This window comes from Cheilinus undulatus, linkage group 13, assembly GCF_018320785.1.
Source record: "Cheilinus undulatus linkage group 13, ASM1832078v1, whole genome shotgun sequence".
NCBI lineage: Eukaryota > Metazoa > Chordata > Actinopteri > Labriformes > Labridae > Cheilinus > Cheilinus undulatus.
The window spans coordinates 1699971-1727498 of NC_054877.1; the positions used below are offsets into that span (position 1 = coordinate 1699971).

At 42.0% G+C, this 27528-nt stretch overlaps 1 protein-coding gene across 4 annotated transcripts in view; it reads left to right on the plus strand.

Moving 5' to 3' along the window:
* depdc5 (DEP domain containing 5, GATOR1 subcomplex subunit) overlaps window positions 1-27281 on the plus strand; it is an 81506-nt gene extending 54225 nt beyond the window's left edge. For 3 of the 4 annotated variants that reach the window (XM_041803215.1, XM_041803212.1, XM_041803214.1), the window contains exons 28-43: window positions 6709-6826; window positions 10527-10694; window positions 13712-13934; window positions 16718-16851; window positions 16934-17033; window positions 17271-17333; window positions 18052-18161; window positions 18966-19046; window positions 19191-19323; window positions 21314-21413; window positions 21524-21763; window positions 22883-23052; window positions 23714-23885; window positions 23972-24032; window positions 24171-24253; window positions 24343-27281. In XM_041803215.1, coding sequence (XP_041659149.1) covers window positions 6709-6826; window positions 10527-10694; window positions 13712-13934; window positions 16718-16851; window positions 16934-17033; window positions 17271-17333; window positions 18052-18161; window positions 18966-19046; window positions 19191-19323; window positions 21314-21413; window positions 21524-21763; window positions 22883-23052; window positions 23714-23885; window positions 23972-24032; window positions 24171-24253; window positions 24343-24641 — 2255 coding nt within the window. In that variant the 3' untranslated portion in view covers window positions 24642-27281. The remainder of the gene's footprint in view (window positions 1-6708; window positions 6827-10526; window positions 10695-13711; window positions 13935-16717; window positions 16852-16933; window positions 17034-17270; window positions 17334-18051; window positions 18162-18965; window positions 19047-19190; window positions 19324-21313; window positions 21414-21523; window positions 21764-22882; window positions 23053-23713; window positions 23886-23971; window positions 24033-24170; window positions 24254-24342) is intronic. The other variant, XM_041803216.1, reaches the window with a different exon arrangement.
* The last annotated feature ends 247 nt before the right edge of the window (window positions 27282-27528 follow it).

The following is a 27528-nucleotide window of genomic DNA, read 5'->3' on the forward strand; positions in this document are numbered from 1 at the left end:
GACAAACCACCTCTCTCTCTTGGCAATTTCAGTGTTTTAAGACTGAGACGTGATTTTTTCCCATGCCAGATAAATTTCAAAATAGCTTTATCAATGTCAGTGAAAACTGATTTATTGATCCTCAGTGGGAGCATTTGCATTGGGTACAGGATTCTTGGGAGAATGTTCATTTTAATTAAACTGACTCTACCAAACCGAGAGAGGGAGGTCATACCACCTAAGAAGATCACTTTTAATGGCAGAAATAATGGGAAGAAAATTCATTTTAAACAGACTGCCTAAATCGGCTGAGACCCTGACACTTAAGTATGTAAAGCCAGAGTCAGACCACTTAAATGGAAAGTTCAACAAGGTACTTTTGTCCCCAAAGTCTCCCAAAGGCAAGGCCTCAGATTTGTCATAATTAATTCTATAACCAGAAAAGCTGCCAAATGCATCTATAATTTTAACAAGGGCAGGAATAGACATTTCAGGCTGAGTCATAAAGAGGATGACATCATCCGCATATAGGGCTAGCTTATGCACAGTTCCAGCAAGACATACACCAGAGATATCTTTAGAGCACCTTACAGCCTCTGCAAGCGGTTCGATAGCCAATGCGAAGAGAAGCGGACAGGGGGCATCCCTGCCGTTCCTCGTCCCAGTTTAAAGGCGTCAGAGGCACAGCCATTAACCAACACTCTTGCCACTGGGGCACTATAAAGCAGTCTCACCCATTTAATAAAATCAGGTCCAAGTCCGAATCTTTCAAGCACATCAAAAAGATAGTCAAACTCCACCCTGTCAAATGCTTTAGCTGCGTCCAGAGCTACACATAGGATTCTTTCTTGAGTAGAGCGAGCATATTGTATTACATTTAAAAGGCGCTAACGCTTTGAGTGTGAAAACCTATTTTTATGAATCCTGTTTGATCGCGTTTTATCAAGGCTGGGAGGTGGACCTCCAACCTCCTGGCAAGAAGTTTTGACAGCAATTTACAATCCACTCCTATCAAGCTAATTGGTCTATATGAAGAGCAACAATCTGAGGGCTTATTCTTCTTTAATATAAGAGAAATATTGGCAAGGTTAAGTGTCTGGGGTAAAGTTCCCTGTTGAAAAGATTCTGTATACATTCTAGTGAGTGGATCCACTATTATTTTAGCCATTTTCTTATAAAATTCAGGGCAGAACCCATCAGGGCCTGGGGCTTTCCCATTTGGTAAGAATTTAATTGTATTTAACACCTCCTCCTTAGTGACTGGACCACATAGATCTTCTCTGCCCTCTGCCTTTGGAGTCGGCAAATTTAAATGATCTAGAAAACTGGCCCTGTCACTGGCAGAATCATGGCATTCAGGAGAATATAATTTTTGGTAAAAGAGTTTCATAATGTTAACCATATGTTTAGTTTCAAAGTGTTTAACCCCCCTGTCATCTTTTAGTGAAGGTATTATATTGGAGTCCACCCTACCTTTTGCCAAACGGGCCAGAAGTCTTCCCGGCTTATTAGCGGATTCAAAAAGACGGTGCTTAGCATAAAAAATGGCCATTTCTGCTTTATTGGTAAGAAGATTATCAAGGGCTGAGCGGGCAGCATCTAGCTTCTTCAGAACTGATCCGGAGAGTGAGTGATTATATACCCTCTCCAGGTCAGCAATCTGAGATTCAAGCTCTAGTTGTTGTTTGAGCGCTTCCTTTCTTTTTGCTGAAGTGAAAGATATGGCTACTGCTCTTATATATGCTTTAGCTGCTTCCCAAAGTGTGGAAGCTGAAACATCAGGAGTGTCATTAATGGAAAAAAATAATGTCAGTTCTTCCTCTAAGAGAGTAAGAAACTTAGGGTTACTGAGCAAGGATGGTTGGAGCCTCCAGTGTCTTGTAGAGGGGTCAAAATAAGGAGGTGTGAGTTCTAAGTTAATTAGTGAATGATCTGAAATGGTCATTGATTTTATATTACAAGAACTAACCCTGTCCAGTGCTTGCCTTGAGGAAAAAATATAGTCAATTCTTGACAGCGAATTATGTGGACGGGGAAAAAACGTGTAGTCTTTCACTTTTGGGTGCATAATCCTCCATGTATCAAATAAATTAAGGTCATTACAGAGCTCTCGAGTAGCTAAAGCCATTTTAGATGGGCGTGAGGATTTAAGAGGACTATGGTCTAACTCTGGTTCCAAGCAGGAGTTGAAATCTCCACCAATAATAACAAGAGGTGAGATAATAGAGGATAAGTCAGCCAGTAGTTTAGAATAAAAACAGTTTTCGTAGGTATTAGGTGAGTAAATACATCCCAAAGTAAGCTTTTCACCGTATAAAAAGCCTGAGATTAATACATATCTACCTTCAGAGTCCTTTATACATTTATCTAGTGTAAAGGGCAGTCTCTTATGCAACAGGATTGCAACCCCTCTGCTTCTGGAGTTGAAGGAAGAATGAAAAACTTGGCCCACCCAGTCTCTTCTCAGCTTCAAATGCTCAAGGTCATTTAAATGCGTTTCTTGTAAAAAAGCCAGATGGGTCCCCTCTTTTTTGAGTGATGAAAGAATTTTGCGTCTCTTAACTACATTGTTGACTCCCCTAATGTTCCAAACGACTACTTTAGTAACACTCATCTTACTAGTGATAAAAATACCACGTACTTCAAAATACACCACGCTAGAGCTCTGTTATACGTAAATCTAGAAAATAAAAACCAGTAAATTGTGCTGTCATGTGAATAAAAACCGTCCCCGAACGACAACAGAACACAAAAAGGAACCAAAACCCCTGAGATCCCAACCAGACATGTCAAGAGAGACAAACATCCAAACAGTAAGCAAAGAAACACCCACTGGGTATTACAGAGGGACACGACTCCAAAGGAGATCATTACCGAGGAGAGGGCACCACAGGGAAAAAGAAATGAAGAAAAACCAAAGGTCCTCCCCAGAGCCCCCACACCTGCCCTAAAAAAAACATTAACAACCTATGTTCATTCTGCAAAACCTAAATATGGCCCCTTAAGCATGCATAACCAGGGCATCAAGTGACGAGTATGAGATATCACCCAGACCATCTTGAACATATCCTCAAACCAAAGTGCTGCACAGAATTACATTCTTTCCATATTCTAATTCCAAGGGGAAAAAAAGGAAAACTATATAAGTGGAAATGGCATGCTGCTGTACTGTTCAAAATGAAATATAAGGCAATGGGTAGACCTTTAATATGTAAGCAACAAAAGGCATAAATATCCAATGCCTATGAAAAACTATTTTCCCCCTATATTTAGAGCAATAAAAAATATCTGACAAAATACAGAAACTAGAAATCTGCACCAAATAATCGCTAATGATGTTCAAAACGGGCTTAAGACTTCAGCAAAGTGGCTGCTAAAAAAAAAACCCCAGGAAAATGAAACCAGCCCTAAGTTACAATCAGATGGAAACTTCAATAACATCCAAAGTAACTGTCAGCCGGTATACTTGCAACATCGTTTCTCTCATGTATCTAAGTCATATCTCACCGGTAGTTATATCCAGTTAAGCTTGTCCAAAAAGTCCAGAGCCTCTTCGGCGGTGATGAAACTGCGCTCCGTTCCGTTGTGTTGCACTGCAAGCCTGGCAGGAAACAGCATCCTGAATCGTATTTTCTTGTCAATGAGTTTTTGTACAACACTGTTGAAAGATCGGCGTTTCAGCCGCACCGCAGTAGAGAGATCCTGGTGGATTAAGATGCGGGATCCCCCATGCTCCAGATTTCCCATCCTCCTTACGGCCGAAAGGATTCGCGGTTTGTCCCGGGAGTTGTGAAGCTTGATGATCACCGGGCGGGGGTGGTCACTCCTCGGTCCTGCAGTACGGTGTGCCCGGTCCAGCTTTATCCGTCCTTTAGCAGGAGACAGGCCGAGCAGCGATGGCAGCCAGGTTTCAAAAAACTGAATTGGGTTCTCGCCTTCCGAACCCTCCTTCAGGTTAAGGATTCGTAGGTTGTCACGTCTGCTTCGGTTCTCCGCGTCGTCTAGCTGTTCGGACATGGTCGCCTGCTTGTTCTCCATTTGTGCTAAACGTAGTTCAAGAGCAGCGACCTGGTCTTCCACGGATGAGACCCGCTGTTCTGCTTCGGTGATGCGTTTAGACTGTCCCTCCAAGCTACTGGCAATTTTCTCCAAAGCTTCTGAGAGTTTAGACAGCTTCTGCTCCATGACTTCACTTATATTTTGAGTCACTTCCCGCACTAGCTCGGACATGTCCATACCGTCAGCTTCCGTGGTGGTTGGGCTAGATGCTATTGTTGCTAGCGGCGCGTGGTCGGTGATCTTCGATTGAGTTGTTTGCCTTAAATTGGCTGGTCTTTCTCTCAGAGACTGTGACCATGGTTTAGAGGCCATAATAGAGCATCACCAGGAAGAAAAAACAGACTTAAGAATGAACTTTTAAACGGAAAATAGTCGGACAGGAGCAGGAGCCCCACAAAGACACAGCCTTCAGTCAGCCATGGTCACGTAACCCCCCCATACTTTAAGCATTTCAACTCATAATTTTGACTTCTCGTGTAATATTTTGAGCTTAAAGATTCATAATTCTAATTTTTAAGTGATATTTTGACCCTTTTAACCAATTATTTTGTTTTATACCTCATATTTTCAACTCCAAACTTTGACTTCATAATCCCATAGTTTGACCTTTTAGACTCACAATTTAAAATTTTCAATCATATTTTGACTTTTAGTTTCATGATTAAAAATTTAATTTCATATTTTGACCTTTTAAACTCATGATTTTGACTTTCTTTCTAATATTTTTGCCTTCAAAAACATTAATTTGCAATTTCAATTTCATGTTTTGGCCTTTTAGAACTAATAAATGTACTTTTCTCAGATTGTGAGCCTTTAAACTTATCTTTATAGCTTTTTAAATGTCAAAGTCATTGATTATCAGTGCTTTTATAGATATATATATATATATATATATATATATTTTATTACCTGTGAAATGAGGTTAACAGTTTCTGGTTAAAAAGGTGACCCTGTTAGGCCTGAATCCAGAATCCAGCCCCAGCTGTGATTGAGTTTGACACCCCTGCATTAATCTCAATGCAGTTCAGGTCCATAATAAGTGCATTTATTTTTCGTTGGATAAATGCATGCTTCTTTGTCCATTTCAGCGCACTTTGGTAAAAGTGCGCTGAAATGATACTCCAGCGTCTCTCTGCAGCCACAGTGATGTAAAATAAGTCCTTCATTGCTCCTTAATGTCTCACTTCACTTTAAAAACTCTCAGACAGTTTAGAGGACAAATCAAAAATCATCTACACCTTGTGATATTAAACATTTACCTTTACATTTCCCTTATTTTCCTTTTAATCCAGAACAAGCTACTTATTCTGTTCATATCATGATCTCAGATCTACCTAAAGGGATAACAGTATATACTGAGTTTAACTACAGTTGAAAACTTTAAACGTCTGACGGCCCTAAATGTAACACAGTTATCCTCTGCCATTGGTGGTGCTTTCTGCCTCCCAGCTCCACCCACGCCCCATTATAGCATGATCTCACTAGAAACTCCAGTTAGAGACGTGTCGCTTGGTTGTATTTGTTAGTGTGCTGTTTCCAAAACTACTGTGAAATCTTCTCACAGCAGTTTACATTCTCTAACATGGGAAACCAGAAAAAACAGATGTCATGAACTTACACCTGACACTTACTGCTTAGGACTGCAACCTGGAAGAACCATGTACCTGTATGCATAGCCTCCATTCATCCAATCATTGGTCCGACCATCTTTATTTACAAATTCTACCAAGAGACATATCCACTCCCACTGACACTCGTATAATGACTGACTTTACTGTAAATTAACTATTTAAATTTGAGTCAGAATCTCCTTCACACTGTGCGGTGAAAGCCATACATCTGAAATGTATTAGAGAGGATTGAACTGATCCTGAACCTGGAAAGGTCCAGGTTGAACCAGAACAGTTGAGAACTGGTCAACGGAACCTCAGCACCACCTACTTGATCCACATTTGCTGGACGGGGATTTCCTCCTCATCCAGCAGCAAAGGTCACGGGGGCATTGCACTGCCACCTTCATGTGACACGCATCGGCGTCAGGAGTACTCACTCTAAACAGAGCTTTCATTCACAGGTGTTTACATGTAATGTAGTTTAAGGGCGTAGAGGTACAAACCCTGCACCCCAAGGCTCCAGGGCCAGGGACACTACTGCCATAACCCAGTCCACCTACCATGGCAGTGTAATCCATCAGGGATGAGATAAACTTGACCTTGCACACAGGGCAATGGGTTCACTGGCCAAGGTGATGTGGCGCTCACAGTATCTGAGCATACGGGTAAAAGTCAGTCTTTGGTCCACCAGATGGAGGCTGGCCATCAGGAGGCCAGACTAGTACAGGACCAGGGTTGATATGAACCTGCAGATGCCCCCATACCTGAGCTCCTAGTATGAATGCTGAAGGAAGGTTAATTTATTTATTTATTGTCAGATGCCTTTCCTATCTGTGACTTTATCTAACATGTCTCTGATTCATGGGGTACTAAATACGGTATGGGATACTCAATTTAAGAATTCTATTTCACCTTCACAGAAAACCTGGAGCATTAAATAAATTTTTTTGTACTAATTCACAGAGAGCAAACAGCATATTAGTATTCATTGTCTGACATGTAGACTCCTGTGTCCATCCTCAGAATCATGGCCTCTGTCTGTGTTTTTTCTCTGCAGGTCTTGTGTCTCTGCGTCGAGCGGAGGAGGAGAATGTGTACTGGCTCAGTATGGGCCGCACCTTCCATAAAGTCTGCCTCAAAGACAAGATCATTACTGTTACTCGCTACCTGCCCAAGTGAGTCCCTCCCTATCAGACACTGCTAGTTTAGCGTTTCTGTCATGTTTGTACCATCTATTGATCCATTTTCTAGCATTTATCTGGAGGTTGTGGAGGCAGTGGACTAAAAGAGTCTGCACAGTCAGGTTTATAGATCCTCAAAGGGGTTTTTAGGTGCTCCCAGGTCAGATGGGTACATTATGCAGAGCTGGCCTTGGAGTCCCTCTCAGTTGGCAGGAAAAACTCCAAAGCAGGGGTGTCAAACTCAATCTCAGAAAGGGCCAGATTCTGAATTAAGGTCTAACCAGGGCCTAAAAGGGTCCACATTAAACAAAAATGTCCACCTCATTTTTGCCAATAATTCATTATGGGGAAAACACAAGCACTGATGATAAATGATTTTAAGGTTTAAAAAGTCAAAATGATAAGTTAAATGGCTCAAAATCTGAGATAAAAAGTCAAAATTAACAATGCAAAAGGTCAAAACACAAAATTAGATGTTAAGATCATGCTTTTAAAAGGCAAAAATATAAAAAAAGAAAGTCACAGTCATGTTTTTAAGGCCTAAATATGACTTAAAATTTAAAATTGTGAACCTAAAAGGTCAAAATATAAGATAAAAAAGTAAGTTATAAATAAGAAAGCCAAAATATTAGACAGAAGTCAAAATAATAACTTGACAAAGTCAAATTATGAGATAAAAAATCAAAATAATGAATTGAAAAAGCCTAAATATAAGATAGTAGTCCGAATAATAAATGTAAAAGGTCAAAATATGGGATAAAAAGTCAAAATAATAAACTGAAAATGTCAAAATATGAGATAAAAATTCAGAATGATAAATTAAAAAAGCCTAAATATAAGCTAAAAGTCCAAAGGATAAATGTAAATGGTCAAAACATAAGATAAAAGTCCAATTAATAGACAGAAGTTATAATTGTGCAATGCAAAATTGAAAAAATGAAATAAAAACACAAATGAATTTCCCACATTTTTTTTTACTCTTTATATTTTTCACATTTTTATGACTTAATGATATTTGATATCATTAAGGTTAGGTTTACATTTTCATACTGGAGGAAATCTGCAGACCTCTTATTTTAGGGCCAGTTATTTTAAGAATATGATCTTCTCTTGTGGGCCAGGCATAACTGTAGCACGGGCCGGATTTGGCCCCCAGGCCTTGAGTTTGACACCCATGCTCCAAAGGAAAGCATCCAGCAGCATCTAAAAGAGCTGCCTGAAATGCACCTCCCTTTGGGCTACGATCTCGTTCTTACAGTAACTACCCAAACCTCATGGCCATAAGATCAGCTGCAGACCTGAATAACATCTGCATTTCTGCTGATGCTGCTCCAACCTGCTTGTCAATCTTACAGTCGATTTTACCCTAACTCATGCACAAAGGTCCTGAGATGCATTTACTCCTTAAAATGTTTAGTTTATCCACACTACATTTATCACTACATATACATTTTAACATGGGATGTGTAGAGCAGTGGTTCCCAACCTTTTTCCTCAGAGCCCTCCCTACTTGCATCCAAGAAAGGCTGAGCCCCCCCCCCCACCCCCCACCCACCCATATGGGGAAAAAGGGATGCATTGTTTTCAGAAATGAACATGAATTGTAATATTTGCGTTAGAAACTTTAACATGGAAAATGTCTAAGTTTTGGTTAAAAAACAAAACTTCCTTAAAACTCCAAACAAAGCCCTGCAGGCATATGTCTACCAAAAGAAAACAAAACAATGATTACTGGCTTAATAAATCCGTTATTAGTCAATAACCAGTTCTTTTTCATTCAGCAACTGAATTAGATGCTATTTTACACACATCCACATTTACTTCAAAATAAGAACAATAATAATAATTTAAAACATGTTTGCACCTTTGCAGAACTTTTGATAAATGGCTGTAAAAGAGACAGTGACAAAATTTACTCTTTGTAACAAAACGAATATGTTTCAAAGTAAAAAAGGGTTTCCTGTTTTGACTTTATCATCTTGTTAATAATCTAATGACCTCCTTGGGCTTGCATATCTGTGACGAGAGAAGGAATGTCAGGTGTGACGTTTGTGACTGCAAGCCTGAAATCCTGGTGGACATCGAGCCCGTTACGGGCCTTTGTCTTTATTGTGACGAGCGCACTGAAGGCCGTCTCAGACAGGTATGTGGTGCTGAATGGAAGAATAACCCTCCGTATTGCATGCATGGCCAGCTTCGGTGCAACAGCGTGTCCTTTCACAATCCAAAATTTTTTGTATCCGTTCTCCTGGAAATATTTCCTTGACACCGAATCAGCTTGGAGGTCGGCAAGCTCATCTTCACAACCGATGTATTCCACGTCCTCAAGGCTTGAGGTGTAGGGATCGACCACCCACGCTTCCTCTGATAAGTACTCATCAACATCAGCAAATCGGGAATTCATTTCCTCCTGCAGCAGGTTCATGTGCCGCGTAAACTCCGCGCGTTAAGACGCACGCACAGTACCCCCGGACTGTTTCATGAGCAGCGGAAACTGTTGCAAGTCTCCTTTTGACATTTTTCCAGATCTGTACTCCAGTTTACGCACAAAAGCATCCAGAGCGTCATTACAGTGCACAATGTTCGATTCTGGTCCCTGCATCCGCTTGTTTGTCTCGTTGTACAAAGTGAATGTGTCTGCCAGGTATGCTGTTTTGATCCAAAACGCATCAGTAAGTTGCTCGCACAGCTGTGGATTGTGATCTTGCAAAAATTCCTTTATTTTTTCTTGCAGTTCTATGAAACGCACAAGCACTTTTCCACGGGACAGCCCGCGCACCTCTGTGTGCAATAATAGCGTCTGGTGCGCTTCATCCTCACACAGCTGGGCAACAAGTCTGTTGTTAGTGAGGCGAGCCTTTATAAAGTTTACAACTTTAATGACAGTTTCTAATGTGTTATTAAGGTCCTCGGAAAGTTTCTTGCTGGCTAATGCTTTGCGATGCAGCATGCAATGACAAATTAACCAGAGGTGTGCCTGACCATGTAGCCTGATATTTTTCAGAGTGAATAAGATTTTATTTGCACAGTTTTCCATGCAGAAATTTTTAAAATGACTCCATTAGTGCTCCCATCATTAGTTTTATGACTTCAAGCAAATCTAATTTTGACACCCTCAAAGAAGTCAAAGCCTAGCGCCCCCCTGAACTCTCTGGCGCCCCCCCTGGGGGGGCGTGGACCCCAGGTTGGGAATCGAGGGTGTAGAGGACCTCGGTCTCTTCTGCAGCCAGCTTCAAGTGGACACTGGAGGAACTGCAGTTTTGCTGAAGTCCAGAAACAAAGGCTTCATATCAGACAGGCTGTTCCTCTCAGTTGCCCCTCCCGGCCTCCATCATTGTCCACCAGGTGTTGAAGTCCCCCGTAGAACTGTAGAGTTGCCAAGACTCTGGGAGAGACTCCCAGAAGGCAGTTAACCCTTAATGGCTGTTCAGTCAAAACAACAGTCAAAGCCCTACGTAGCCCACATGGCACCCTACTATCTCAGTCACTTACCTCTGTAACTAGAATGTGCCATGGACTGAGTCACGAAGTTTTAGCTGGACTCATTTATTTGGAGGGTTGTTCTCTCTGCAGTGTTATTTATTTCCAGTCAGTTCCTCACTGTTTCTGTCTAGAAGTGCCATCAGACACTGATTATTATGTCATAATTAAGCCAACAGGTAAAACACTGGTGTGTTTTGTATTTTTGTCATAGGTACCCGTATGAGTCGGCTCAGATCCAGTACAGTTACAGCCTGTGTCCTCCTCACTCTGATGCTCAGTTTGTTTCCTGCTGGGTGGAGTTTGGTCATGAAAGACCAGAGGAATACAAGTGGAACTACCTGGACCAGTACATTTGCTCTGCAGGCTCTGAGGACTTCAGGTACACAACTATACTACTGACTGTACAAAACTGCCTCCAACTGCTCCTTCTGTGGGTTCACAGAACCTGTCTGTTTGGATCCAGAATGTAGAAGAAACAGTCATCCGTACTAGTGATACCTGTGATAAAAAGACACCCACAGGTCAACAGAAGAGGAGGAAGCATCCCTGTGTCTCCCCTCTCTGCCTCCCTGTCTCACTCACAGTGACTGGCACAGATGAGACAAGGAGGCCCAAAGAGCAGGTTAGCTGCAGGCTAGTCAGTTCATAAGCTTAACAAACATCTGCATTATGAATCAAATTAAACCAAAGGTTAACCTTCTACTGTTGACCTGATGAAGAAACCCCAGACTCAGGCTGTTGGAGAAGCATACACTCTTTTTCTGCCCAGTCCATAAAAGTCCTCCTGACCTAAAAATGATAATTCAACTTTGAATTCAGCAGAGTAGAACTTAATCAGCTCACTTAACAAGCTGACCAACAGTTATGATATACAACATGTATGTATGATGCTTTCAGGTGACAGTAGGATTACATGGTTGTAGCTAAATGTGTATTAAAGGTCATGATGTGTTCACGTGTAACATCAAGAAAATGATAAATCCAATCGTAAGGGTAAGAAACGTGTTTACTATACACTATATTGCCAAAAGTATTCACTCACCCATCCAAATAATTAAAATCAGGTGTTCCAATCACTTCCATGTCCACAGGTGTATAAAATCATCACCTAGGCACGCAGACTGTTTCTACAAACATTAGTGAAAGAATGGCTCGCTCTCAGGAGCTCAGTGAATTCCAGCGTGGTACTGTGATAGGATGCCATCTGTGCAACAAGTCCAGTGGTGACATTTCCTGGCTCCTAAATATTCCACAGTCCACTGTCAGTGGTATTATAACAAAGTGGAAGCCACTGGGAACAACAGCAACTCAGCCACCAAGTGATAGGACACGTAAAATGACGGAGCGGGGTCAGCAGATGCTGAGGTCATAGTGCACAGAGGTCACCATCTTTCAGCAGAGTCAATGGCTACGGACCTCCAAACTTCATGTGGCCTTCAGATTAGCTCAAGAACAGTGGTAGAGAGCTTCATGTTATGGGTTTCCATGGTAACAGCTGCATCCAAGCTATACGTCACCAAGTGCAATGCAAAGCGTGGGATGCAGTGGTGTAAAGCACGCTGCCACTGGACTCTAGAGCAGTAGAGACACGTTGGAATTGCGCTTCTCCATCTGTCAATCTGATGGACACCAGGAGAACGGTTCTTGTCTGACTGCATTGTGCCAAGTGTAAATTTTGGTGGAGGGGGGATTATGGTGTGGGCTTGTTTTTCAGGAGCTGGGCTTGGCCCCTTAGTTCCAGTGAAAGGATCTCTGAATGCTTCAGCATACCAAGAGATTTTGGACAATTCCATGCTCCCAACTTTGTGGGAACAGTTTGGGGATGGCCCCTTCCTGTTCCAACATGACTGTGCACCAGTGCACAAAGGAAGGTCCATAAAGACACGGATGAGAGAGTTTGGTGTGGATCAACTTGACTGGCCTGCACAGAGTCCTGACCTCAACCCCATAGAACACCTTTGGGATGAATTAGAGCGGAGACTGAGAGCCAGGCCTTCTGGTCCAACATCAGTGTGTGACCTCACAAATGTGCTTCTGGAAGAATGGTCAAAAATTCCCATAAACACACTCCTAAACCTTGTGGAAAGCCTTCCCGGAGGAGTTGAAGCTGTTATAGCTGCAAAGGGTGGACCGACGTCATATTAAACCCTATGGATTAATGGCTCACCTGCCAGTCAAGGCAGGTGAGCAAATACTTTTGGCAATATATGTATCTGCAATATAAGATACAGAAGTCAACATTTGAAGTGGATCCAAACATTTCATCAAAGTTGTCCTAAGACAGATTGGCTATTGTTCTAAATTCATGTATATGTTAGTCTGCTATTAATCCATGTTTTCATCAGTGGAATTTCATGCCTCATCTCTTTTGACCAGACACGATTGTTTGTCACAAGGTGTGACGTGGCTCGACACACATTCACAAAGACAAGAGTGCAGACAAAAATTGTTGGTTGTTCAGTATTTCTGTGATTACCTGAAATGCCTCTTGAACATTATTGTCCACAGTGCAGCAGTGTAGGGCCTGAAGGAGCCAAAACACCGGTCATAACGGTGATGCACTGGATATGTCACTCTGTGTGGACATCAGAACATGAAGCAGGACCCAAACAGGACACAAAGCTTTTTCAGTTCAACAAAACAAGATTTTATTGCACATGTTAGAGCAGATCAAAAATCTGAGCTTGTACTGTAACAAACATGAACTGCATGGTTTAACAAATGTGACTATGAAGTCATAAACAAGAGGCACCCTCACAGCTGGTCTACTGGCTCTCAGGCCAACTTCATGAAGTTGTCTCCTCACAGTCTGAGTGGATGCTCGCAGCCCTGTTGTCTCCTGAAGGTCATTTCACAGGCTGACTGCAGGGATGAAATGATTTCTGTGGGATGCAAGGTCAAGTATCGGTCTTGACTTGCTGTTGTGCCTCAACCATGCCTTACACTCACACTACCAGACCTTGTAAACCTGTTCAAGGCTCTGGAAATGACACTTTGAGATGTCCCAATGCATCTGCAACTTCACGCTGAGTCACGCCTCTTTGCAGCAGTTCAGTGGCCCTGTTGAGGTCAGGATCCTGCAGTCTCACTAAATGTGGCATTTTCAATGCTTTCTGACCTCAAGTGAAGCTTTCAGAGCATTAATTAGTGGCCAGTTCTCAATTAAGGTCACCTGTTTGACTCTGTGACAGGTCAGTTTGGTACCTACTGACAACCAGTTATATCTGGGCACCTCAAAAGCCGTGAAGGAGGAAATTTCGGGAATGAAAACACCAGAATTTTTGCTCCACTTCAAATGTTGACTTCTATAGATGAAATAATGACTGTTTTAAGTATAAATGATATAAATGGTGTAAATGATACCTGTGACATTTCTTACTCTGTCCTTCCTGTTAGTTTGATTGATTCCCTGAAGTTCTGGCGGACACGTTTCCTCCTGCTTCCAGCTGGTGGAGCTCGACGTGTAGCGGACAGCGAGGGCCACTGGGATGTTTATGGGGATGGAGCTGGTCCAGGGATGTGTGGCAGCAGTGACTGGGTCCTACTGGATGGCTTCATCCGCTTCCTGGAGGGCCTCAACCGCATTCGGCGCCGCCATCGCTCTGACAGGATTATCAGAGTGAGCCTTTTGTTTGATCACGTAGAAGCATTTATAAGAACACTGGAATTTGATTTTAATTGATTTCTATAAAAAATTAATTATTGGGACCTAGCATGATTACGCTGGTACAGTTTATTTCTTGATTTCCTCCCAGTTTTTTGATCTGCTCGTCTATGTTTTCATACCTCTCTCAACAGGATTATTTCAGCATGTCTTTATCTGGCAGCTGAATCATTCCTTCCTGTTTGATTGTCAGTTATTGCCCAGTGTTTCCTTGAAAAAGAACATTTAAGACATAATGCTGTGGTGATGAATGGACGTGTTTAATGAACTAGAGCTTGTTTAGCCCTTTCCTGGTCATCTGAAGATTAGAGCATTTTTATACAGCAGGTCACACTTGCTCATTCGCTCCACATTCACACACTGATGGTGAAGGCTGCTATGTGGAGGGGCCCTCAGTACAAACTAATCTCATCATACACAGTGACACACCCATGACACAGCAGAGGGAGGAATGAGGGGTTTATGGTCTTGAAAACGTGTGACTGCATGACTCAACCCTCTGAGCCACAGCCCCCCAAATGATGACTAGAAATACAGTGAAAAAGGAAGTCACTTAGAGAACATATAACTAATACTTCATATTAGAGTACATCATAAGTAATTTTCAGCCATTGTGTTTGGTACTTAGCCGTTTTCGGCTGTTTTAAGCTCAGTGTTTGGGGTCATTATCCTTTTGGAGGACCCTTGACCTGTGAACGAGACCAAGCTTTCTAATACTGGGCAGCCTGTTTGGCTCCAGAATATCTTGAGATTTCAGTGGACCCTGCACGGATTCCAGATCCCCTGTGCCAGATGCAGCAAAGCAGCCCCAGAACATAAGCAAGCCTCCTCCATGTTCCACAGTTGCTTCAGTCTTCTTCTCTCTGGATGCTTCATTTCTGGGTCTGTGAACAGACTGCCCCCACAAGGCCTTTTAGCATTTAGCCATTTAGTAACACAGTAATTAAACACTTACCAAACAGATACATCCTGCTCTATCCTTCGCTGCTGCTGGTTTTCTTCCCTCTCTCTCCAAACTATCAGGATCAGACTCCAGGTCTAACACGTACGGACGTATATCAAAATTCACCATATTTTACTCAGTCCGACCGGTTCATTCAAAGTTTACAAGTACTAGCTTAGCAACATGGCCACATTGGAGGGGGCGGGCACAAAACACTGAGTCCTGCCGCCTGCCAGCCTCCGGAAAATCGGCCAATCGGAGGAAAGCTACTACGTGGGTATCAGAGAGATGGTGTGGTGATATTTCAGGAAATTTGCTTTGAACTTTTCTTTCTGTGTATTCATGGAAATATGGGAAAATTGTGAGGATGTTTGGGAAAATTTATGTAGAAATTTTCAGGCCTTTTTAAGGAGATCGAGGAAATTAATTTGAATTTTTTTGGAATTTGATAGGGAATTTGGAAGTGGGGGGGTACAATCCCGTAAAAACTATGAATATTTTTAAAATGACACTATTGCTACTTTACACACATTTTAACCCATTTTCATCTATTTTCTCACCAAGTTTAACACATTTTTGCTATGTAACACCACTTTTGTCACTTTTTAACCCTTTCCAACATTTTTTCTGCCTGTTTTTGCCAATTCTAAACCAATTCTTGCCACTTAAGCATAATGTTGCCTCTGTTGACCCATTATTACCATTATTAACCCCTTTTTACAGTCAAATTTTCCATTTTACCCACATTTCACTATCTGATATGCCCATTTTTGCTAATTATATAAATTTTTCATCCCATTTTACCAAATGTATACACATTTTTGCTAATTAAAAGCAATTTCAGCTGCTTTTTAACTCCCTTTTACCTCTATATATGCACATTTTTTCACTTTAACCCATTTTTGCCCATCATTTTTTTTCCATTTATGTTGTAATGTCTGACTTATTTCTGCTACCATTTTCAAGTCCAATTTCCCCTCTTTTCCACCTTTTTCTTGCAATTTTTAACCCATTTGAATTCTTTCTTTTTTTCAACATAAGGGATTTACATTTTTAAGAAGGCTATTTACATAACAAATGATTAAAAAAGATATTTGTTTCTTTGATAAGAAGAAGAAGTTGTTATTATTTAGATTAAATATAGAATATGGTTATCGCAGCTTAACTTTATAATGGACCACGGTTTTGCTGACCTCCACAGGCCCCCTATCTCCCCTGGACGGCCTTGTCTGCACATAACTATTCATGAAGGTTCATGGCTGTGTTCAGCCACCTTCAGGTACAGTGGGGGTCCCCGGTCTCTAGCACCTTTATTTAGGGGGTCGTGGGCCGAAAAGGTTGTGAACCCCTGCTGTAAATGATGGTCATTGTTGAATAGTTTGATCTGTAGAATATGGACAAACATTCAGAAAGGACTAAACCTGTGTTATGGACTTGTCTTTTTAGGTGAGTTCTTACAATAGGCAGTTTTCAGAGCCAGAGTCTTCGGTCGTATTATTCATGTCTTTTTTAATGCCGGCTCATTTCTCTAGGTGGATCTGTGAGCGGTTTGTCATGCCTGTTTTAACATCTGTTTTCCTCTGTCAGTGGGAAATTTCATTGAAATCTGATGGACCACTCTGGACTGAGAACTGCTGGCCTACAGCCTTTAAACCCGGCATTATTCTACAACTCTTTTTTTTTACTAAGAAGCATGGGGAAAACTGTACATGGGTCCTGTCAGCAGATGCTGTTTTGTTTGTTTTTGTGCAGAAATTCCCCCTTTTCTCAGACCCTTGTTTTTTCCACATAACAGAAGGGCACGCCACTGAAAGGACTCCAGATTACCAATCCTCCCCTCTCCTATTCTGCTGAACCTGTGGCCCCTCCTCAGGGCAAAAAAGGCACTTCAGCTCTGTCAGCCTTACTAGAGATGGAGCAGAATCAGAAGTGAGTGTCGTCCTTGGGCAGGAGGATCCAAATATTTGCGCTAAGGCTACACGCCACTATTGGTGACTCTTCTTCTCTTCAGGGCACTGGAGGAACAGCTACAGCAGACAAAACCCCCAACGACTGTCCCTGACCTGTCAAACGTGGCAGCAGCTCCCACATATGTAGACAGTCCCCGGAGGGTGAGTCTGTGTTTGATCTGTTCTAGTTTATTCACATTCACCAGAGCTTTTTGTAGAAAATCTGATTATCAACCACAGGTACTTGGATACGATTGTTTTAATTGCTGGTGCTTGATCTGGGCTTTTGGCCTTTTGTCTCTCTTTCCATCTGCGTTATCCTCCATGCCTCAGTTTCTTTTTCTTTAGCTAAGCTTTGGGTGTTTGATCCTTGGTTATGTTCTTCCTGTATGCTGACAGGATGCTGCCTTTATTTTGGAATTTATTCGTAGCCCTCGCTCATCCTACATCTATTACTCTCAGGTCAGTAATGTGGTGCCTGTGTGTAGCTGAAGCTGTGTGTTTGGTTCTGTTTGAGCTGTAGTGTTGTTTACATCTCTGCATCTCTGCTTTACTGCATATGCATGGTGTGCACAGACACTAGGTTGTAATCAGATAGCTGTTTTCCATTCTGTTTAACATGTACTCTGTAACAGCACTGTCGATGCCTCCTACACTGCCAGCTCTTACACAGGTGCACATTAAGGAGTTAGCTCAGCACACCTGTACAGAGTTCTTCAGGTATCAGTCTACAAACTTTGATGCATGTCACTCCGTCTCTTTCCCACGTTTCCTGTCTCTCCTCAGCTCTCCTATCCAATGAAGGCAAAATATGTTCAAGCTGCTGACAGTTTTAAGCAGCTGAAAATCAAGAAATAAAGCTAATTCTTTAAGTTTCTGATTACAGTTTTGCCAAATCAGTATAGTGTCCAGCTGTTGTGCAGACAACTCCTCTGTCAAGTCTTGTTGCTGGGCTCCTTCCCATTTAAAACATTATTTCTATCAATTAAACAGTTTAACTTTTTCATTTCATTAATTTCATTTAACTCCCTAAGATTTCAATCATACGGTTAGTATTTTAGATATGTAGACCAGCAGTGAGTCAGAGGTCCTTACTCTATCTAGGCTCTGAAAATAGATGAATATTTGGGCAAACGTACTGATGGAACCGTCTGTTCATTAAGTGCTTCTACCTGTGCAGCTAGCCGATGCCAGCGAGGCTGCAGATAAAGGAGCGCTGCCGTCAGTGACAGCTGGAGCAGCTGCATCTGCAGTAGAACCTGCAGCCAGCAATGTCCCCACAGACACCAGGTAAGCTCGACCTCGCGAACTCTGAAGATATGACTCTGAACATTTTCAACAACAAGTTTTAAACTAAGGGTCAGTGGAGGGCCAGGAGATGTGCACCTAAAATCAAGTGTGTATGTATGTAAACGGGAATGCACAATTTATATCTGGACTTCTCCTTATCAGTTCGCATAATACCAGGATTAAAAGCTTTCATATGATTCAAGTAAAGCAAACAATACCTGTTTGGTGGCTCTGCAACAGAAGAAGTCCTACAGTCTGGTAATGGAGATTTTTTGAGTGCCAGAAAGCAACAAATGAATTCTGAGTGTCTAGAACAGGGATGTCAAACTCAATCACAGCAGGAGCCGAATTCTGAATTTGGGTCCAACCTGAGGGCCAAACAAGAATTTTGAGTTTCACAGGTCAAAATATTACTTAAAATTTTGAATTGAGGATACGAAGGACCAATTATGAGATAAAAGTCAGAGTAAGGAGCTAAAAAGGTCAAAACGTGAGAAAAATGGCTATGAAAACATTATAGTTGTCCTACTATGAGAAAAACAAAAAAGGGGTGGGCTATATAGACTTTCATGTGGTCTGAGCAGATTATGGTGTATTTCCTTATATGTGAATCTCTGTATTTTTGGTGTTTTTATCTTATTGCATTCAACTTTTAATGCAGAAAAAATGAAGTAACTGTGCTAAAACTAAAAGTTGCTGTACTGCAGTATGATTAAAACCTAAGGGGCTGAATCTCTGCCTTTGTATAGAACCAGGTTAATGATGGGTTCATAATAATATTAACATGGTTTGATCTGTCCACAGCGGGCAATCTGCAGCCGGAGCTCTTTCCCTGTCCTCCTCCTCCACACTCCTGGAGATCCTAGAAGCCATCAAACATCCAACGTAAAATCTGTGACAGTGGCCCAAAAACACCACATCATCTCAGAAGTTCTTCCTTTCTAGTTTGATTTAATCCAACAAGCTTCTTCTTAAACCTTTTATATCTTTGCTGTGTTCCAGTAATGTTGTGTGTGTTTTCTTGAACAGGACAGGTGTACAGCTGCTTCCGGAGCAGAAGGGCATACCTATAAACTGCTTTATTAGTGCTGAGGTGGTTCATTGGCTGGTCAGCAATGTGGAGGGCGTGGCCACTCAGGGGATGGCTGTAGACATCATGCAGGTAAAAGCTGTGTTTGAACTTTCCTTTTTAACTAAATGAACAATCAAGAAGGTTGAGGAGAATTTCTGTCTTTTGGTAGAACTGTTTTTAACGTATGTTTGTGTAATTGTTGAGAAAAGCACTGTTACTGAAAAGAAGGAACATGAAAATTGTTGTATTTCCTAAAATGACAAACTCAAAGGAAGGACAGCTTGGATAAGAAGGAATGAGAGCAACTTGATCTGTAGATTCATCCGAAGTATCCCTCTAAAAACTAGAGTTTTTTTATGAAGCTACAGTCCCCTCCAAAAGAATTGGAACAGTGGGCTGAATTCCTTTACTACTGTTAGTGACATCAGCAACAACCTCCAGAGGACAGGAGTGAAGGTATCATCATCTACTGTAGAGACATCAACAACAACCTCCAGAGGACAGGAGTGAAGGTATCACCATCTACTGTTAGTGACATCAACAACAACCTCCAGAGGACAGGAGTGAAGGTATCACCATCTACTATTAGTGACATCAACAACAACCTCCAGAGGACAGGAGTGAAGGTATCACCATCTACTGTTAGTGACATCAACAACAACCTCCAGAGGACAGGAGTGAAGGTATCACCATCTACCGTTCGTGACATCAACAACAACCTCCAGAGGACAGGAGTGAAGGTATCACCATCTACCGTTAGTGACATCAGCAACAACCTCCAGAGGACAGGAGTGAAGGTATCACCATCTACCGTTAGTGACATCAGCAACAACCTCCAGAGGACAGGAGTGAAGGTATCACCATCTACTGTTAGTGACATCAGCAACATCCTCCAGAGGACAGGAGTGAAGGTATCACCATCTACTGTAGAGACATCAACAACATCCTCCAGAGGACAGGAGTGAAGGTATCACCATCTACTGTAGAGACATCAACAACAACCTCCAGAGGACAGGAGTGAAGGTATCACCATCTACTGTTAGTGACATCAACAACAACCTCCAAAGGACAAGAGTGAAGGTATCACCATCTACTGTTAGTGATATCAACAACAACCTCCAGAGGACAGGAGTGAAGGTATCACCATCTACTGTTAGTGATATCAACAACAACCTCCAGAAGACAGGAGTGAAGGTATCACCATCTACTGTTAGTGACATCAACAACAACCTCCAGAAGACAGGAGTGAAGGTATCACCATCTACTGTTATTGATATCAACAACAACCTCCAGAGGACAGGAGTGAAGGTATCACCATCTACCGTAGAGACATCAGCAACAACCTCCAGAGGACAGGAGTGAAGGTATCACCATCTACTGTTAGTGACATCAACAACAACCTCCAAAGGACAAGAGTGAAGGTATCACCATCTACTGTTAGTGATATCAACAACAACCTCCAGAGGACAGGAGTGAAGGTATCACCATCTACTGTTAGTGATATCAACAACAACCTCCAGAAGACAGGAGTGAAGGTATCACCATCTACTGTTAGTGATATCAACAACAACCTCCAGAAGACAGGAGTGAAGGTATCACCATCTACCGTAGAGACATCAGCAACAACCTCCAGACGACAGGAGTGAAGGTATCACCATCTACTGTTAGTGACATCAACAACGACCTCCAGAAGACAGGAGTGAAGGTATCACAGTCTTAAACTTTAGTGTTTCGTTACAGACAATGATATCTCCTAAGTTTAGTATCAGATTCAGGTGTTAATACCTGGAAATAAAAGGTGAAATGTAGAACTATTGTCTGGTATTGATCTTTTAACGTCAAACACTAATGTTTTCAGTCTACAGTGAAAATAATGGAATTTGGCCCCTCATTCCAACACTTTTGGAGTGGAATGTACATGTACATATTAATGCCTTCATGTTTGCTGAGCCTTTTTTCTGTTTGTCTCCTTTTTGAATTTCTAGACACTGATTAATCAATTTCTCCACAGTGTGTTCTCTTTCTGAGAGTCTGTTCTGCAGCAATCTATGGTCAGTTTTTCTCCATTTGCTTTGATTAGAAAATGCTGGAAGAAGGTTTGGTGGCCCATGCCTCAGGAGATGCCATGCGAACCTTCGTGTATGGATTCTACTTCTACAGGATAGTAGGAGAGAAGGATGGTAAGTGAATTTATGCTAAGCGTCTGGACTATTTCAGACCAGGTTGTGTATTAATGATGTACATTGTCATAATGGTCTGTCTGCGTTCTTGTCCGTTCTGTCTTGTGCAGGCCCCACCTCACCACCACCCCCAGCAGCATCTGGTGGCTGGTCTGCTGCAGCGCTGGAGGACTTTGCCTTGTTCCAGAGGAAATGGTTTGAGGTGGCTTTTGTGCTGGAGGAGCCACGACCCTGCAACCTCCCAGCCTTTTTATTGCCATGGTTACCAAGCCGGCCGGCCTCCTATGCAAGTAGGCACAGCTCCTTCAGCCGCAGCTTTGGAGGACGCAGCCAAGCTGCTGCACTGCTAGGTATATCCAGTTCAATCCTCTTAGCCTGGTCCACTGAGGACTCCTTTCAGCCAGTTCAGTGCAGATCTTAAACGGTCTGGGTCCAGCCTTCAGGGTCCAGTTATGTAGAAGCTGTTCTGCTGTGTAATAACAATATTAGAAATATAAAAAGTGAAATATGTGATGTTTTTGTAACCTTGAAATCACAGCTAAATATTTTGGCGTACCGATTCTCCTTTGAGCTTGAGAAGTTTTGATGAGGGGAGAAAATGTTTGGATTCTGCATCTCCAATATTAAGCGGGCTTGAATCCTAAAAAAGGCCAGGGAACACTGGCACATCAGACTTTTAACATGACAGCGGCCTTCATTTATCAAACTGGGAGTGCAGACATTTCCACTGAGAGCTCTGCATGAATCATTTGACAAGAGTTGAGGATTTGTTCAAATTCCACGCCAGGCCTCCGCTCATGTTTGCAGGTGCTGAAGTCACAGTGGAGTTGGCGTGCAGTGTAGCAAATAATGGTAATAAAATCATACATGTGCAGTGTCATTCAGACTGATGGAGGTACTTAGATTTATATGACAAAGTCAAAAAAACAATTTTAGATTTTTTTGCAAATTTGTAAAAATTAACAAACAGAAATATCAGGTTAACATCAGTATTCAGAGCCTTTCCTCGGTTCTTAGTTGAAGCTCCTTTAGCAGTAATGACAGTCTTTATGAAAATGAACCAACAAGCTCTAACACCTGGATTGGAGGATTTTCTGCCGTTCTTCTCTGATAATCCTCCTTAGCTCAGTCAGGTTGGATGGGGACCGACAGGACAGACATTTTCAGGTCTCCAGAGATGCTGGACAGGGTTTAGGTCAGGGTTCTGGGCCCCTCTAGGACATTCTCAGAGTCCTCCGTAAAACACTTCTGTGGTGTCCTGGCTGTTGTCTTAGGGTTACTGTTATGGTAGAAGGTGAACCTTCGGTCCATGCAGTCACATGTTAAAGTGTCCCGTTGAGCCCTGAACTGCTCCCACAGCTCCACCAGTAGCGTCTGAATGGGATGGTCAGATGATCTCTCTGTCCTTTGCATTCTTGTGCTTTGTGGTTTACTGTCTCTCCCCCTCTCAACCCCCGTCTATCTTCCAGCTGCTACTGTCCCAGAGCAGAAGACGGCCACTTTAGACGTGGACGTAAACAACCGCAGCGACCGAACCGAATGGTGCAGCTGTTATTACCATGGAAACTTCTCCCTGAACACTGCCTTTGAGATAAAGTTGCACTGGATGGCTGTCACCGCGGCCGTGCTCTTTGAGATGGTAAGGTCAATAATCCAGATCCTCCTTTTTTCTTTGTTTTTGTTCGATTTACAGCTTTTATTTCATATGTCCAGTGACACAGAGAGGAGTTGATCAGCTGCAGGGACAAGGATTCAGTACTTTCTGGAAGTTTACAGGTCTAGTGACTCTCAGATTGCTTACAAAGGTTTTCTATGGATTTATTTAAAAGTATGTTTGATTTTGGGAAATAAAGGGTGAAAAAGAATCATCCGTCTGTCCAGCTTTATTTATACATCATCTTTAGATAAATTCAGGTGCTTAACAAGAAAGAGTGAGAAAAAGTGATAGACTAGATGAAAACAGTATGAATAAAACTAGACAAAAGGCTGCGTGCTTCGTGACTCTGAAGCCTCTGTTCTGACATCCAGGCGTTTACGTACAGAGTCCGTTTGTCTGGTATCAGGAAACAGGTCTGAGTGTCTTCAGGTGATCACTCCACCTGTACAGATGAAAGAAAAATAATCCAGACTGGTGAACACCATAGAGGAGAATCTTCCTCTGAGGATCATTATCTTTGAAATGTTTCATGGATTTTTTTATTTTATTTTAATACACTCTGCTTTGTTTCAGTCTTTCAGGATTGTTTTTTTTCCTGAGTGAAACATGGAGAGGGTTTTTATAGCTGACTGTTCTCCCACAGGTTCAAGGCTGGCACAGGAAAGCAGCCTCCTGTGGCTTCTTGTTGGTCCCCGTGCTGGAGGTTCCCTTTGCACTGACCTCTAACCTTTATGGAGATCCACTAAGAGCCCAGCTCTTCATTCCTCTGAACATTCACTGTCTACTGAAGAATGGCAGTGACAACCTGTTTGAAGGTATGGAGGCTTCAGGACTCATTGCTCTGACCATGTTCAGCACTCAGACTTTACACTATTTGATGATCTTTTTCACAATCAAACAGGTTTTGAGCCGGAGACGTACTGGGACAGGATGCAGCTCTTTCAGGAGGCCATACTGTACCGGTCTGTGCTCTTCTTTGTTTCACAATGCCTTTTAAAGGGAATGTGTATTTGCTCACATCTTCCTGTTAGACTGCTCTTCTTTCATGGAGGATTGTGACGTTCTTAGTCTTTGCCAAATATTTTGTCCCACTTTTCCAGGTTTGGATTCCTGCACGACAAATTTTCTGCTTCTGCCTTTAATTTTCCCTCTGAGAACAAGCCCCAGTACATCCACGTCACAGGTTTGTCCCGCCACAACACACCAACATGTCCACGGCCTTGTCTGGGCTCCTGGAAGTGAACAAGCTTCAATCTGCTCCTCCTTTGTCAGGTACAGTTTTCCTGCAGCTACCATACTCCAAGAGGAAGTACTCAAGCGGTCAGCAGCGCAGACGCAGAAACTCCACCACCTCCACCAGCCAGGGGGCGTTCGGCGGCGAGGAGCGGGTCGGTTACTTCTGGGCTTACAACACCATGCTGACTAAGGCCTGGAGGACCGGCGTGCTGGGTGACGAAAGGCTGGCCGAGCGCCTCCTTCGTGACTTCACTGACTTCTGTAGCAATAAGGACAACAGACTGCTCAACTTCTGGGACAGCTGCCAGGAGAAAATGAATGCCAGCGCCCCCTGATGGGAGGAGGGACAACTGCAAGACGACTAGATAAAGAGCAGAATGAAGCTAGGAGCTATTCTGTATAAAAATCTCAGAATAGCACACTGGCCTGCTGTTAGAGGAAATGAGATGACTTTAACAGAGAATGGAGCGCTCCAATATTTCTGACTGGAACGAATTTAACAGTTCTTGCTTCAGAAACGAGCAAAATTATACTTAAGCTAATATTCTCTGTCCTTAGGCTCATATCCAGGTGGGGCCCATCAAACGCAGGTTTCTTCCGGTATCAGGTGAAGTTGCTTAGATAACCAGCCACTGAGGCGGGTCAAGTAATGTAAGAGAGGGATTTTATGGCTGTAACCAGCAGGAACCGAGTCTCGGCTTTCTGCTGATTCCCACTGGCTCGAGCCGAGAGCCCCACCTACACTTAACATTCCTGCAGGAACAAACCCTTCATGTTATTTTGGTGAGGCCTGTGAAGAAAATGGTCCATCCGTTCTCTCACACGTCTAGGTAGTTCTAAAATGTCCTGCTCATATAGCTCTACTTGTACCACAATGGCAAAAACAACACATACAGGAGTAAACAGAAGAACACAATCTAAGCTCAGAACGATAAATTAATCATCTTGCCTCTCAGCTGAGGTTTAGTTGCAGTCAAGTCTGCGTTAGAGGACCTGACTGCAGAGGAGACTCTAAAGAAGTCTTGTGTTTCTGAGGAGACGGAGCGTGCCAGTGTACCTGAAACATTTCTCTACAAAGCCTTCAATACTCTGAGCCTCTACTACACCTCAGTACTGTCTACTGCTCATTAGAATAAAGTGGCTGGTAGCTAGAAGTTCATTTCCAACCCATCTTTAGATGCAGACAAGGGCTTTATAACCTCAGTGTAGTCAGCTGAGGTGGAAAGACTATGAGGTTGTACTGAAGCAGGAGTTGATTTATGCTGTTCTATAAATCCACTCAAAGTTCCTTAAAGTTTGTTCAAAGCACTGAATAGCTCTGTATGATACAAATAAAATATCAGTGAAACTTAAAACGACTGTCTGGGCCTGTAAATAAACGTCAGATCATGAAAACTGTCAGCTTAGATGCTGCCAAAGAGGCCCTGCAGTCCTGAGAGCAGACGGCCTGATGCTGGAGGATGTGGACGGGACAGAGCAGGAGAGGCTGGTTTGACAGATGAGCTCTTAGTTTCATAATAAAGCTGAATTAGACTGTGGGTCGCCTTTATTAGTGAAGAAATAACACATCTTAGCTCGTCTATGATCTGAAGAATGAAAGGTGGTTAAATCCTCTTAGCACACCTTAAAAAATGGGTGTCAAACTCAAGGCCCGGGTGACCCAGTTAGGCCCTCAGGTTAGACCTGAATCCAGAATCCGGCCTCTGCTTTGACCTAGTTTGACACCCCTGCTTTAAAACTACTCTGAGTAAAATCTCTGAATTCAGACACAGGTAGGCCTGTGCCAGTACTGTCATTAATATCAGGTCTGAGTACTAACGAGTACTAATAGTAGTTATGATAATAAGAATGAATGAATAAGAATGAATAAGAATGAATGTTTCCATAGCAACTGCTCTGATTCATTTTTGATCTCTCCAGAAGGACTGGTACATGCCAGTGTGCACACAGCAGTCACAGCTCTCGTTCTCCACCGTTTACGACTTCGCCATGACTTTCTCTCATCAGGAGCAACATTCAGCAGGAAGACTCCTCCAAAACCACCACATGCATGTCTGTCATCACCATCCAGGATCATTTCAACGGGCAGAAACACAAAGCTGCTTTAAACAAACAAACAAATGTGGCTGCTGCAGCTTTTGAGGAGACAGGAGTTTAGTTTTAGTGTGAAAAGTTTATTTAAAAAAGACACATGCAATCATTTCCAAAATTCACAGCATGATTTTATTCATCAGAGAATAGTTCATGCAAATATTTTAGTGTTTGTAGCCTTTAAACATCTGAACGGAGCATAGAATGTCATTAAAATGATTTTTTATTCTAACATTTAAAAAAGAATGATTGCTTTTTAATGCTGTAATTCACTTCATTCATATTGGCAAAGGACTATTGTTCAGTACTGAAGTCAGACACATTTCTAGTTGCACCACTTTAACCCATTAAAGCCTGAAAACACAAATCATAGCCAGAAAATTCAAATCTTTGGGAAGTGAAATGTTTTCACTTTTTACTGAAATCCAAAAAATCCAAATTTCCATAAAATTTAACAGAAATATTTCTGTGTCTCATTGACATTAAGTGTTCCTGGTAACTGATAATCCACTTGAGGACATTTTTATCATTCATCAGATTGTATTCATAATTTTTTTTCAGTAATTTATGATCATATTGATTAGATAGAGGTATCATAAAAGTATGTATCAAATATGATACAACAGGCTTTAAGGGTTAAATGTGTCATAAAAACACACAAACCCAATATGTAATGTAATATGCAAATGTAAGCGTTAGAGCTGACAGTCGTGTTTTTTTGACAGAGTCTGGTGTAAAAAAGAAGAAGTGAACCCAGAAGTGTTCTCCTGTTATTCAGCTAAAAGGCCTCCATCTGTCCCCATGATGATTTAGTGCTGTTAGCTTTTACACAATCACATTATTTTAAAACACACAAATAAGAATAATAAAAGATAAATCACATAAAAGTACTGTTCAAATTTGCATGTACATAAAAATATTTCTTGCATTCAAAATCCATTTTCAGAGATTATACAGAGATAAATAATACATGGTGAAAACAAATCTCCAGAATGGCTGAAAAAAGTTCCAAACACATGAGGTGAAATCTTCAAATTTTATCAGAACCTCTTCATTCAGATCCCTGAGTCCACAGAGTCATCATGGGTTTACTTATAAAAACAACAGACCCAGAAACACAGCCCGCATCGG